Raw genomic sequence first — 15,524 nt, 5'->3', positions numbered from 1 at the left:
AATTTTGGAACATATTTCATAGAAATGCTTACATCTTGATATCAACAAGAGGAAACAAGACCAGATTACTACACCCTTAACACTGCAGTTCAATTCAACACCATCAAATTGATTTTGGGGGATGGGAGAGATAAATAACTTAGATCATGTCAGATACAACACCTGTCTAATTCCCAAGCACCAACTAGAGTGTGAGCTTTTCCATTGTAATTTTTGTTTCTTAACATTGCTCTCCCAGGATTGCTGTATGAAGACTGAACACAAAGAGGAGAAACAAAACTACTGAGGCTAAAATAGTTAAACTGACCACAGAACATTGTGAAATTCTGACCTAACTGTTTCTTTCTTTAGTTATTGTAAATGCTACCAGAAAATGCTGTGTATCTGGTATGAGTACATTAAAACTAGTTGATCTGCATTTGCAGTGGGGTGACATCAGGGTGCAACAATATTGTTAGAGCAGTGCAATTTGTGTTTAGATAGTTTCCCAACCCATGTTCTTCTGAAGATTTAATTCAAAATGTTTACGTCATAGTAATTCCAAAATGGAATTTTAACTTAGGCCTTTAATTTTTGTATTTTACTTGCATAAACTTTGTTTAGTGCCCACAGGCTTAAAACAGTCCTATATGCTAAAGGAATTATAAACATGTTCACTGATCATTTACATGAGACCTAATAAAAAGTCTCAAATAGGAGATTTTATTTTATTCGAGGATACATATCACAGTGCAACTGAAATTCTGAAGTTCACAAAATTTAATCTCTGCAACACTTTATAATTACTTTTACGTTAGTTTTAAAGGTAGCATTCATAAAAGCAACTCATGTTATAGTACACCTGTAAGCATACAGTGTGTGGAGGGGGAGGGGGGGAGGTTCTTATCCAGTGATTGGGAGGGGGGGTTAAAAAGTAACACCAAAATCCTATATTCAGCTATACACATCATCTCCCAAAGTTATTTATTACCTATTTTACTTTTATGTATTTGTCCTCAAAACCATAAAATGTTCACAGCCTTCAACAATGGTTAAAATCACAGTATTCTTAGCATTATGATCACTGTAAATTTAGAACATACTATTAAATAATCAGATTACTATGCTCCTCATTATTATGCTCGAACATATCTGCATGTTCGATGCATCCTGGTGAAGATGAACATTTTCACTGATCTTTAGTTTAATTTATAGCATAACCATATTTGTTATGTTGGTACTAGTTAGCTTAGAACTTATTATAAGGTTTCAAATGCATACCATTTTATTTGCTGATTGCTTACTAACCAAACTGGGCACACAATGCATATTACTAACAACTATTCCACCCCATTTTAAAAACCACACCAGTACAGAATTAAAAACCTAGTCCATATGTGGCATGGAATTGTACCATTGCACACCAGTAACATTTCCTTTGGTCAATTACCCAACACGGTTTTACCCCATTATACTGGAGTTGCTCAAGTTAGATATTATTTGCCCGAGCAATAGGATAAAATAATTGTATCCTATCATTTCCCATAAAATAGAACCCTACATTGGTGTAGTGAGATAAGCACAACAGTTTCATAATTTTAAAAAGTTAGCTATTGACCTTAACTTTAAATTGGTTATGACCTGCCATCAGGAATTCCTTGAAACATTGAAATAAAGCTATTAAGGACAAGAGAAAAAAACTAGATCAAGGCAAAGAAAAGTGTGATGTTAGAAACTATCAAACATTCAAGCATGAAATCATCACACTTCACTGTCCAATCTGTACACTGGTTTTCATTAAAAAAAGCCTTCAACAAACAATTTCAGGAGTCCATTGGATACCAACTCATATTGAATACTAATCAAGACAGCAAGAATCAGACTAGAAACAATAGGCGGAACTAAAGCTATCATGAATCCCAAGACACAGAAATTGCTTCAAAGTGGTTTATCAAATAAAATAAATAGTTTATAAACATGTGCACATTACCCACAGAATGCAGGGGAATTTCACAGCACTAGATGTTAGAGGGAACAAACAGGTCAGGTCATCTGTACAACCCCTTTAAACCAACCAAAGTTCTCCTTAACTGAACATTTATAAGAACTTTATCTTGCCCAATTCTAATTATTGATCCCAGTGGTTTTTGGAAAACTAGACTATAAGCCATTTCTTCGTTAATAACTCTAAGACTACAAGGATGTGCTATGGTGACATGTCAAGTCACCATAGCACATCCTTCAATGACAGTATCTTTACATGCTCAACCTTCCTAAGATACCACCCAAAGTGATTATAATAATGCAAGAAAAGTTAATAAGCAAAGCTCCTAGACAAACATATGGCAACAAACAATTTCAAGCTTGCCTTCATTAGCTAGACGGATGTCAAAGTAGCTCTGGTGTTTGTTTCAAATACCATTTTGAAAGAGCACTGCTGTGGAGCAGAATGCCAAGGTTAGCCACAAGTGGGATGATGGACTTCTAGTACCAATCATGCACTCACAAGCAGCATCCATGTTATAAATCACTGGATTTAATTCAGAACATGCTGTTATTACCATTGCTGCAATACATGAATAGCATAAACCAAATGATACGAACAGAGGCAGCAAAGAAAAACAATGTGAATTGGTTTAAGGATTTGTTAAAGACAATTTTTAACTCTAACAAGCTAACAGAAACACCTTGACATCTTTAACAGCCAACAGCTAAGTACCTGAAGGGGTGAGGCAGTTTCAGAAGATTTATCTTTATTATTACCTTAATTTGTTTTTGCCTTTTCCACTGTTTTGTGTTTTGAATTTAAAATGTACCCCTTTCAGCTATGTGGTATAATACAACTAGTGATTCAGTTTTAATAGCAGTTTACTGTAAAAAAAAAAAAAAAAATACAATAGCTATTTTGGTATTTCCATAGCAAAAAAACCCAAGAAACAAAAATAAAACCCAAAACAAAACAAATGGCTTTTTTGATAGACTATGCACAAGGATTTCTTATTTTGCTGTTGGGTAAACACTGCCCCCACACACAAAATAAGAAACAACCTAACTGAGGTTACTACATTGGAACTTTAAAATTTGCGCTAATGACTAAGGAAGCCTACTGCAGCTTAGCAAATTTGTTTTGATCAGTGAATGAACCAATAATAAAAAAACCTCAGTTCTTATACCGTATTTACATCATTTTGGCAATCTTATTTTAGGGATTTTTAATTCACTAGTAAATGTTCTGATGCACATTTCAAAGAGCCAGTGTTAGCAATAAGACCTCTTTATAGCATTTTACTACTTAATCTTTGAAAAAACGGATTAAATTCCTCAGTGATTAAGAGAAACATCAATTTAAATAAACTGGAAATTATCTACATAAAATGCAATCACCTAACTGGTCTTATATGAATTATCAAATCAAATTCCATAACTTTTGCTTTGTTCTAGAACACCTCATCCCTTCATTTTAATTGCTAGTAAATTTATAAACCATGTATCCAGTTACATACTTTTCTAACAAGTTAATCTAATGAAGTAAGTCTGAATCTAGGCGTGTTTATTAAAATGTCCAACACAACAGAAAGACTACTGGTTCTACTATAGGTAGCCTAGGTTAAAAACTTCAGCACAGCTGGCTAAACAAATCACATGCTAATCAAAAATGGCTTCCTTTGGTGCTACATTCTGAAATACTTAATAAAATGTGCTTTAAATCAGAGACGATTAAATGTGACACATTGGATGGACCCAGTGCAGTGCCATGTCATTCAGCTTTCTAGCAACAGGTATCTCTTAAGAACGGTAGCTTTTATTTCTTTTTTATCATACCATGTACCCAGGAAAGGTGGACAAACATTTTAAAAAAGAGAATAACCTGGAGTCTGCCATATCAAGCCCCGCAGGCTGGATAAGTGACGCAGAGTTGGTCCATGGGCCCAATCCAGAATGCAAGGCTCCCCATAGGTTCGGAGATTTGGCAGCAGGATGAGCAATGGCAGCATTAATTGCCATGGCTCCTAGGCAATTAAAGACTGCCAGATTTCCATACCCATGGGTAACCCCACAAGCTGAAGGACATGGCACTGCATTGGGTCCATCTAGTGTGTCATATTTAATCGTCCCCGATTTAAAGCACACTTTTTACCAAGAAGCAAGCCTCATCACCAAGATTCAACATAACCAATCATGTTACATATACTTCTGGTACTGAAACATTTTCAACAGTCCAATTTCAAAGCTAACAGCTCTCTCTCCACCCAATAATATTACATTTTCTACAAAGAAGACAATATGTGCATTGTGTTCTTAACAAGATCCCCAAATTGGCTAGCAAGGATACACTGCATAAACTTAGATATTCTTTATAGAATCCTATTTTACATTAGCAAGAGACCACCACAAAAGTACTTTGCAGTTTCTCTTTCCTTGTTATGTCATCAAGCTAGACATCTGGAAGGCAACTTCAAAAGAGAAAAAAAATATGATTCTAAGGACAGATTTCTGAAGTTTCCTTGCATCATTTCAGTCTCATAACCGTTACTGCCATAACAGTTACCATGAAACAGTCACACAGTTAGAGAGACTTCTCTGAAAATTTGCTCTTCAGTCATTTCCACCAGAATTATCCCACAAGTTAAGAGTAGTCATTCATATAACAAGTTTTGTAGTAATTTACATAACAAATTTTAAATATCATAGTTTAAGTGACTGAAGAAATTGTCATCAAGCAAACTGATTAAAAAATGTTCCCTTTAAGGAATATCCCCAGAATTTAGTCATCTGTTTTGAATTTCTCCTAAAAGGACTTGGAGGAAGGGGGAAGAGTGTAGGGTGTGGGGAGTGAAATGTAAATTATGTATAACAACTAGCATGTTGGCTTAACATTTAAAAAGCCTTGAGAGCATGTGCACTAAATAATCCTAAATATTTGTAAGTTAACTGAAAATGAACTTAAATGTCTTTTTTTTTCTTTTTGTTTTGTGTTTGAATTTCTTTTAACTTAATGGAAGTCAGGTTACCCGAGCTAGGCCATTTGCACAGTTACTATTCCAAATTTTGGATGCCATTCTCCAAACCTGCTCTTGATGAACACCCCCCAGCCCCTTCAAGAGGTCCTATGTATTTAAATCGAGTGAAAAAGATTTACATTACTAGGCCCCCAATGAGACTTACAGTAATCTCTTTAAAGTTTCCCCTTCTCTTAACCAGTCTTCTTCTTCTACTTATGCACAATAGGTTGGAATACCTTTCTTATACCATAAAAGCAGACTGTTAAAGTAAATCCAAATCCAGTTATTTTTAATGTCACACTCTAAACAGTGATTTAGGCCAACACTTTAGATATGTTTTGTGAACACAACTAAAACCAAGTTCACCACCTGTCCAAAGACTCTTACAGTGAAATCTTTTTATTTACCAAATGCTGTAAATGGAGGTTCATGCCAATGAGAGTTCCAGTTTGCACTCGAATATTTCCTCACTCCTGAGCTCTAGCTATATGTACAAACTCATTTCAATTTGAAAAGTAAGTTACCAACACAATAGAAATTACCTATTTCCAAAAATGGGAAAAAGGTTTTGGATACAAGGTAAACTTTCATATTTTAGGATAGTGTTCAGCTAAGCATGAAAAATTAATCTTTCAAAAATGAACACACAGCTCCAATTCTATTCAAATGTATTACTATTAAAGATACTTGAGTATTTTGAAAATTCTTCAGATATTTTAAGCATTTTAATCTTAAACTGCAATCTGTTTATTGTGACAAGAACTTGTTAACAAAGCATTTTATTTGAACTTTCTGTATATTAGCTTATATTACAGTTATTATGTAAAATATTAGTATATTGAAATGATCACAGCCGCTAAAAATTGTAAAATGGAAGCAGGCATCTTTGCCCTCCTCCCATTTGAAGTTTGGCCATAGGAACATGTTCCTTTCAGTATTTAACTTCCTATCTGAAAAAGTTGGAACTAATCTTTGGGTAAAACCATAAATTAAGAAAATGACTTCATGAAAACATATAACGGGCCTCTATTGAGGAAGAAGTTGTAAGTGTTAGCAGCAATTACTCTTTATTTTGATCTATTAAATATAGTCATAAAACAGCTTTACAAAAAAAGCCATTTTAGTTGATTATGTCCCAATGTGCCTTAAATAAAGAAGTGACATCTAACAAGAGTTTCTATGCCAACAGAAAGGGAGATATACAAGATTCTTAACTAAGGCTACATAGCAGATAAATTACCTTGTTTTCTGGGTTTCAGACCTTTCTCATCATAATGATTTGAACAGGAAACTAGTTTACCAAAGTGACAATAGTATAGCAGCATGCTAGTGTCAGTTTATACTTAAGTTTCTATTTTAATAGAATTCCCCTGTAAAGAGGATGTTCATCATAATTTGTTGCCAGTAAAATATTATAGGTGTAAAAACCCGGTAATGTACAATAATTTATTATTATGTAGGCAGAGATCTACAAATGCTACAACGTAAAGGAATTGGGACAGAGAAGCCTAAAGCACTAATAGGGTAAATAACAACAGCAAAAAAAAAAAAGGTGCAAGTAAAGGATTTTAACTTTTCAAAAGTGAAATCAAAGTATATACTCAAGGAGTATTCAGAAGACAATTGGGTCACATCAATAGATGCGGTGGAGAGAAGTAATATCTACCCCTGAAGTGACACTAAATGGGCAGGTGGATGGCAATTGGTGAATTACTACAATTGCAAGGCCAGCTCACCACAGTCACCAGTATCAAAACTCGTGACATTCTATTACAAACCAAAGCTCCTTTACAAAACTGTGTTTAGAGAGCCAAAAGACAGCTCATACAAAAAAACCTTCAGGCTGGAAGGCCAGATAGGGCAAGAGCAAGGGGGGAGGGATGCAGGGAATTACTAGCAGACCCTTGAATTCAGGTTTATTCATAACTTTCTAAATATTCCAGCTAACAGATCCAGTTCCCCCCCTCCCCCCAAAAAATTAAAAAACAATGTTTTGAAATTTTCAGACCAGTTTTCAAACAGCAAACTAGTCAAATTTAACCAGACATCACTTTAGACATATTTGGCATCTTAAAAAAAAGACTGGCAAATAGGTAGGCAAATAGATTTTTATGCCAACAAATCTAGACAGCACAAAATATAAGGAATATATTGACTTTTTTTGGAAATTATGATTTGCTTGAATAAGATTTACATTTACTCTGCAATTTTTTTCTCTATGCCTCCTCTAGAAAAGTGAGAAGCTACTTTCCTGATTTATGCTTCATGACATCTAATAATATGTACCAAATTTCAATTATTTATTTTCTATTTTTAGAATGCTCAATCCATGATCTGAGGGCTCATACAATAAGAACAAGCCATGAAACAACAATAATCTACTGCACCCATCCTACTATTGTTGTCCAAGAAGGAATCATGACAATACAATCTCTAACCAATATTCACACGCTACCTTATCAAAAGCCCAAGAAAGTGGGAAGGGAAGCTCTCAACATTTGATTTTGGACCACTGACGGGAGCAAGTTTCAGAGGTGAGTACGCACACCAAAGATACTCGGCCACCAGCCCCCACACTTTTAAACTAGATTTATATGCTTTTATTTTTTTTAATTACGAAAGGCAGATCAGAGAGAAAAAAAAAGAGCTTTCTAAATGAAGTCAGAAACCCATTAGGGCACGTCAAAAGCAACATAAAATCTTGACCTAGAAGCTAACTGGAAGCCAAGGAATAATCCAAAGTACTGGAATAGTGTGGTCTCTATGAAAAGTATAATTTAAGAAGTAGGTTACTGCATGCTACAACAAATGTCAAACTTCTGAAACATCTCAAGCAATACCTTCATGTGTAAAGCATTGCTACACCTTTCAGGTGTTCCAACTGCATGGGGGGGGGGGGGGGGGGGGATCCAATTAACCATTTCCTGACCATACTTTTAGTCCTTTTATTACAATTACTTAAAATTATGAACATTTGCCATTGCCTGAACAGAATTTAGGGTCTACTTCCTGAAGGAGAATATATTGGGATTTTTAGTCTAAAAAGTAATTTAATATGAGAGAAATGAATCAGACTTATTTTAAAGGGCCGCTATAAAAGAAACTTGCTGTGAAAAAGATGCATGCTAAGCAACTCGTATCTTCTCAAATCAAGTCTCCACCAACTCCGCAAACCATAATTCCTACCCACTATAACAACTTGCTGCATGCACAGGTAGCCATAACTGGCCAGATTGAGGTTTTCCACCATTCCTATTAATAAACTTGCTTAGAGTTTTCTGTTCCTATCTGAATAAAACCTGACAGAGAAGCAGGACTGCTAGGCAGAACTTTTGACTCCTAATTCTTGCAACAGATTCTCACTCAAGTATGAGCCATATTACATATTCAGTCACAAAGAGAGCATGAATATGTCCATAAAAATAGCAATGGTCTGTACTTCAATTTTACACATTTAGGTATGAGTTTACTAACATCTGCCTATTTTTCCCTTACTTTAGAGGCCCATGTTATTTCAAAACAAAATCCGGAGTACTGTCATTAACTAAAAATCTGACTGCTTAGATTACTTAGCCACCATGGGGAGCTCACACAAGCATTTTAGACAATAAGCCATTTCTCCCCAGATCCCAGACACACACATCCTATTTGTATTAAAATTAACCTAGGTATACAAGTTTTAATGCGTAACCAACAGCTTGAAATTAATCTGCATATCACTAACCAGGGGGTCTTTTTTCCACCTAAAGAAAAATTTCTCTCTCTTTCAAAACCAAACTTCACCCAAACCTCAACTAATTAAAAAACGTAGGTCCCTGTAATAAATTTATTAAGGAACAAAATGCTCCATTAAAAAGCATTCTGGCCTACCCACAATACTTTATTACTCCCCCACCCACAAAAAGAGAGGCCACACATACACACACCACTCAAAGAAGGAATTTGCTGCACCTATTTTGAAATATGAAGCAAGGCAGTCAGAGGTAGGACAGTGCCTTGCCTCCCAACTAAAACATCCCTCACAGTTAACCAGAACTCAGGCATTACACATTTCAACCTCCTAAAAAGGGAATCAGAGCAAGTTTTCTATGAAGTAAAGCAGATTTTAATTTTAGGTGAAGAAAAGTCTATTTAATTTACAAGAACCAATCTTTAAGGGCTGGCTCAACATGCCACCCCAGGTGGCTAGTGTTAGCACTACCCTCCCCCACCACTAAGCTAAACTGCCCATCACACAAGCGACATCAGTGCTGTTTGAATAATCAGATTGCAGCATGTACATTGCCCTAGTAGATACCAGCTGCTCTTGGATCACAGTAAGAGACTACCTAAAGAGTTCATCTGTAAAACATAACATGCAGATGTATTTATCACTCCTTACTGCATTTTTGTGCCTCAAGAATAGAATGAATATGAAGCGGTGATCATGACTAACAACACTGCATTCTTTTCAGAAGTATAATTAGCATTCAAAATTTTTACAATGCCTTCTCCAAGTTTTGAATTGAGTGACCTAAACCTCTAAATATTGCAACAGCCTTCCACAATTCATAAAGGTCTGAATGCAGAAATTCTACATTCCTTTCACATGCTCTTGAGATTTCAGAAGTCAGTCAAGAACCAACTTTTGGCTTATTAACTAGTTTGTACCTCCCCCACAACAGTTCTCCAAAACATGAACTAGGCCTCCCTCTTTCAATTTGTAGTCGCATGTCTTTTAATGCTTCAAGGACTGTCCTACAGCATCATCCTCTCACAGCAGGTATAAAGGTATTTTTTGCAGATGTGGGTGTGCCCACATATCCAAACCTCCCAACAAGGGTTGGAATGCAGTGACTCCTGGCCTAAGAATTTCATTTTGAATAACAAATCAAGCTCAGTTTACAATGATTGGTCTTCTGGACTCAATTCAGTTTTATAGCAGCCCTAAGTAACCACACTTTTTCACCCTCCCTACAACATAAGGATACAGAGGACCCCCACCCTTAATACATGGCCTCATTATCTGGGGATGAAGGGGGTAAAAGACTATATAAGAAAACTGTTTGTAAACATTAATATGCATATCCTGTTAAAAATGCATTTTTTTAAACTGGATTAATAAATTGAGTAGGAACTCCCCAGGCAGCAATGTGGGAGGTCAATCCAGTATGATGAATAATTTTGAAGTACTACACACATACTTCATAAGAACAGCAGCAAAAGTTACCTCATCTGACCAAACCTGTTAATAGTACACTTCTGCTAAAAGAAAGGCTTAACCAATACCCACGTAATTTTCTTTCCTGTGATATTCAGCTAAGAAAACCAAATCACACCACACCAGCAAGCTGGGCTCCATGGAAAACTGAATCTAGACTTTCTACATACCAACAAATTAGGTGGGCCTCTAATCACCACACAGAAGACTCCCCACAGAAATCTCATTACTAGCTCTATTTGCCATCAGCCTTTTAAATACATCAGGTTTTTTTTTAAAGGCATATTCCGAACACACAAAAATAAGTATCTTTCCAAGTTAGCTAACTAATTCAACATTTGAAGCCTTTACTTTTTACAAGATAGCTAGTCACTCTGGATATATAACCAGTAAGCAATGAGTGAAGGGAGGGGACATCCTAAATTGCTGAGTTGGCATAAGGGAAGTTCTGCACACTTTTGAAAGGAAAGCAACTTTTAACATAGAAGTTACTGAATTAATTTTCAACAGGCTTCTATCATGGATGGTACTTAAAAAAATACTGAATTTCTAAAATTTCAAACAGGTCCCACCTGAACTATTCCAAAAACATTCTTAACCACATTGCACTGATGAGAGATATTTATTAAATATGGCTTGCAGATTAAACAATACCAGGGGTTTACTAACTAATTATTTGGAAAAATGCAAATATAATTAAACATTGTAACCATGCAACATCTCTCAAAATGTTAACATTAAGTTCAGCATAACATTCCCTCCAGGGGACTACAGACATAAAATAAAGTATATTTTTAATAGGGTCAGCCCATAAAAATATGAGCACACACTATACCCACATGAGGAACATGTTTTTATTCTCCCCGCTGAACTCTATAAGAACAGGAAAACTATACATTTGAACACTAAACAATGATATAGAAAAGATTTTCTAAACATAATAATGTTTACTTTGGGAGCACAAAATCAATTTGTTTACAGTACTGTAAACATCAGTACACTTAATTATGTGTAGAGATTAATAAATGTCTGTTTACAATTTAATTGCCAGATTAAACTATAAAGACTGGAATGCAATTTTGAAATTGATCAATCCTTACATGTGCACTGCATTTTGATTTAAATCTAACAATATTTTAACCATACATAATACTTAAATCATTATATAGTGAAAGAGCTGAATGTATTCTATTGTAAACTGAAGTTAAACATGTCCTGCATGACAAACAATAAAGGCTACATACATGTTACTCTCCAAAGGAAAAAAAATGTCAAACTAAAAGGACTAATATGCCATACACACACATCTAAAAGATTTTGTTTCCTGCTAGCATTAGATCAACACAGTCCCACCACCATACTTTCTGAAGTTTCCCTTCAATGCTGAATAAAGATTTAACTTTTAAATTTTCAAAATCCCACGATTAGATTTCCAACAATAAAGCAACTATTACTTGCATCTTTTTAAATCAATTGATTAAAAAGATAGTATTTTCTAAATAAACGTGTACTTGTCAGACATGCCTTTTTAAGTGAAATAATTTAATCTCAGAAGTATGCCTGTCTGCGTAATGGAGGTCAGGAGCAAGCACGTGGAAAGTTTGATCTATTTTAGTATTACTCTCTAGAAACCTGGAGCCCACTACAATCTAAACATTTATGAAAGAGGCAGACTGAACTGCTATAGCCACTATAAAAGTGGTCCACTGATTTGCATTAAGAGTCTGAGTGTTGCTCCTTCACATTAGGCCCACGAAATTTCAAACTACTGAGCCCTGAAGCAATCATTTTGAAAAAAAAGAATTGTAAACACATATAAAGGATGCATATATCCTGGCTTCCCTGGGGAGACACCAGTTTCCTCCTCATGTCTGTAGATGCCAGATCAAAACATAACCAAAAAAAAAATCCCTTCTTAAATACAGATGAAGCTGATGCTACACAAGTAGCAAATACTGTGCATTCCAACATGGCAGAATCAAAGATTTGATACCAGCATATTTACAAGATGCTTTTTCTTGTTGGGAGCAAAGCTCGTGTGCTGTCCGTTATATGATTCAAAACATCCCATTCCATTTCCTGCTAACGCCCAACATTTAACTCTTCTCAGGGGCTTTACATTTAAAAATGGTAATAATCGTTTAATTTGATCACAACCCCCTCTTTCACAAAAAGCTTGCATTTTACTGCAGGCCAGTTAAAGAAGAGGCTCTGATTCTTACAATGTTCTTGATAGTAGAATGCTTTGGGGTTTTTGTCTGGTTTGGGGTTTTTTGGGAGAGGTGAGGAGCGGTGCAGCATGCATGCACATGTTTAAGCAAGCAGTTCATTTATCCACAAGGCAGGCAAACACAAACCCAAGATTTTTTGTGTTTGTTTTACACTGGGGGGATGGGGTTGGGTTTTTTTGCTCTGGTAGGCTAAGTGAGACCAAAAAGAAAAAAGAAAAGAAACAAGAAATTACCGTTGTCTCTTAGGGACTGAATGTTCAACTTCTATGAGTTTCCCATGCAGTTCCACTTTACCTGCAAAGGCAACAAAAGAAAATGGATTTTAGTGGGCCATTGGGGGTGGAGGGTCTTCCCCTTCCCCACCTCCTCCTAAACTGAATCGGTGGCACGAGAAGATACCACAGGAAATCGAGAGTGCAACATGTTAGCTCATTCACGAACAACTCCTGGAAGCAGCAGCATGGTGGCAAGCTACAACATACAGCAAGCTGGAAGGATGGACTTTTAAAGGGTTCCTGGAGCAAGAGCCTTGCCCGGAGAGACAAATGAAAGAGGCTGCTTGAGAGGGGGGTGCTGGGAGTGGGGGCCAGCCCTTTCTCAAAGGGATGTGAGAAAGGTTTGTGTGCCCATGTGTACGTGTGTGACACACACAGCTCCCCCTGAAGAGAGGATGAGGCCACTGGGGCTGAGGGAGAGGGAACAGGAGCGACTGGCAGCGGTGCAGGGGGGTGTGCAGCCGCTCGCTCCCCGCTCCGCCTCGCCTGCCCGGGCGAAAGGCCTCGGGGCGCCGTCCCCGTGGGCGGCAGGCAAGGGGCTTGCGAGGGGTCGAGGCGGCCCCACGCGCCCCGAGCGGCACCTCGCGCGGAAACGGGCCGGGCCGGGCCGGGCAGGGGGCGGCGGCCGCGGGAAGGAGCCAAAGGGAAAGCGAAATCAAGCCGAGCGCAGCGCAACGCCGCCGCGCCGCGCCGGGCCCGACCCCGACCGCGACCCTCCCGGCGCCGCTGCTTTCCCCGCCAAAGTTTCCGCGCGCCGGCTCCCTCACGGGGCACCGGCGCGGAGGCCGCCCCCCGCCCCCCCGCCGCGGGCTAGCCCGGCAGCCGCAGCGCGGAGGGAAGGAGGCGGCTGGGCCCAGGCGGCCGCGGGGGGAGGGGGGCTGCCTGTGGCGCCTCGCCCACCCCTGCCCGGGGCTCGCCGCTGCCCGCAGGCCCGGGGCCGCGTGGTGGGGAGGGGGGCGGCTCACCTGAAAGTGCCTCGATGGCCTTCATCGCCCAGCTCTCATCGGGGCAGTCCACGAAGGCGTAGCCCGCCTTGACGAGGAACGGGCCGGCGAGCGGGATCTTGGAGTCCTTAAAGAGGCTCTCGAGGTCTGGGGCGCCGACGCTCTCGCCCAGGTTGCCGATGTACAGCTTGTTCATTTTCCCGGCCGATACCCGGGCGCGGCGGCCAGTCCCGGCTCTGCTCGGGTCAGGGCTTGCTTGGGGTTTGTTGTCGTGTTGGGGTTTTTTGCGCGGGAGGGGGGGATTGCTTTTCTTTTTTTTTTTTTTTTTCGTTCTTTGCAACGAGAAATAATCACCGGGCGAGGAACCGCCACCAGCAGCAGCGCCGCCGGGGGCCGGGCCGGGCCGGGCCGGGCCGGGGGCGGGCGGGCGGGCGGGCGGGCGGCGGGGATGTGCAGTGCGATGGAGGCGAGGGAGAGAGAGCGAGCGAGCGAGGGGAGAGGGGAAAAAAGCCCGAGCTGCAGCCTCGTCCCTCCCACCCCCGCACCCCCCGGTTCCGAGCGTCTCTCTCGGGGGGTAAAAAAAAACCTCGCTGTAACCAAATCGGAGTCGCGGGGGCGGCTGGGCGCGGGCGGGTGCGCAGCCCGCCCCGGCAGCGGGATGGCGGCGCGGCGCGGCGCGGCTCGGCGAGGAGGAAGGAGCGGGGGAAACTACTTTTTTTGTCTCGCCCCCAGCCCCTCCGGGCCGCGGCGGCGGCGGGCGGGCTCTGGCGGTGTCACACGCCGCGCAGGCAGGCGCCGCCCCTCCGCCGGGGAGCCGTAGCGAGCCCCGGGGAGGAGCCGGGCCGGGCCGGGCCGGGCGGGAGAGGGAGAAAAAGGACTTGAATATTCCGGCTTTTTGAATGAGCCACGTGTTCAAACTACAAATCAGCGCCTCACGTGAGGGACCCGCGCCTCAAGCAGCGCCGCCGGAAGGCCGCCCGGGACAAGTCCGGAGCTGGCCGGCGGGGCCGGAGGTGGCCGCACCGGGCCCGACCGCGTGTCCCGGCGCCGCCGCGGCCGGGGGCTCGCCAACAATGCTGCGTTTTTAGGGCGCCCGCGCGCGCTCCCCCGGGGCGGGAGAGGGGCCGCGGGGCAGGAGGAGGAAGGGGCGAGAACACATGATAACGTCGGCGCATCACCCCCGGGTGGCGGTGACCCGTGCAGGCTGGCGCTGGGGGGGAGTTGGGGTGCGGGGACCAGGTGCCTGTTCCGGGCCGGGCCGGACCTGGGCTTCTCCGCCTGCGATTTCATGTTTGGTGGCTTTCTGGGCTCTCGCCTGCCATTGGCTGCGCGGGCAGCAGGGCTAGGGAGGCCAGGCGGGGAGGGTCTTCCCCGCCGGGAAAGAGCCCCCCCTCGTCCGGCCATGTCTCTTGACCTGGGGCCGAGCCTGGTGGGGACAAGGACAAAGGGGTGGAGGGGCAGTCGCGGGGACGAGGAAGAAGCGAGGGAGTGCTCGGGGGGGCAACGTGCTTCTGCCTGTGGCTCCTACCCGGGGGGGGATTGTGTTCTTCTTTCTTTGAGTCTAGTTTCATGGTGGATCCAAGCCGAGGACACGTGAAGAATGAGCAGCCCCGGCCCGCCTTCCCCGGGCGCACAAGCGGGAAGGCTGAGCTGGATCCCGTCCTCCGCCCCCCCGCCGGTTTATAAGGGCCCGCTCCTAATTCTCAGCGCTTGTGAGGAGCACAATGGTGGGGCTGTGGGGGGAGGGGTCTGGCTCTGTGGAGCCTTTCCCGGGCAAGCAAAATGTTGCCTGAAGATGAAGAAAGGAGACGGAAATGAAAGGCAGCACTGTATTGCATTTCATATAGCGATCTAGGAGGAGGGAGTTTGTTTTTGCCGTTTTGTTTAATGAT

General features: G+C 41.4%; 1 protein-coding gene across 2 annotated transcripts in view; it reads right to left on the bottom strand.

Annotated features, from left to right (window-relative positions):
- IGF2BP3 (insulin like growth factor 2 mRNA binding protein 3) overlaps positions 1 to 14,379 on the bottom strand; it is a 174,337-nt gene extending 159,958 nt beyond the window's left edge. The window contains exons 1-2 of one of the 2 annotated variants that reach the window (XM_019497885.2): positions 13,654 to 14,379; positions 12,647 to 12,707 (exon numbers count right to left, since the gene is read on the bottom strand). In XM_019497885.2, the coding sequence (XP_019353430.1) occupies positions 12,647 to 12,707; positions 13,654 to 13,828 (236 nt within the window). In that variant the 5' untranslated portion in view covers positions 13,829 to 14,379. The remainder of the gene's footprint in view (positions 1 to 12,646; positions 12,708 to 13,653) is intronic. The other variant, XM_006276980.4, reaches the window with a different exon arrangement.
- Between the last annotated feature and the right edge of the window lie 1,145 nt (positions 14,380 to 15,524).

This window comes from Alligator mississippiensis, chromosome 5, assembly GCF_030867095.1.
Source record: "Alligator mississippiensis isolate rAllMis1 chromosome 5, rAllMis1, whole genome shotgun sequence".
In the NCBI taxonomy this organism is placed as follows: Eukaryota; Metazoa; Chordata; order Crocodylia; family Alligatoridae; genus Alligator; species Alligator mississippiensis.
Note: the sequence above shows the minus strand (reverse complement) of the source record. Positions and strands in the feature narration are given on the sequence as shown.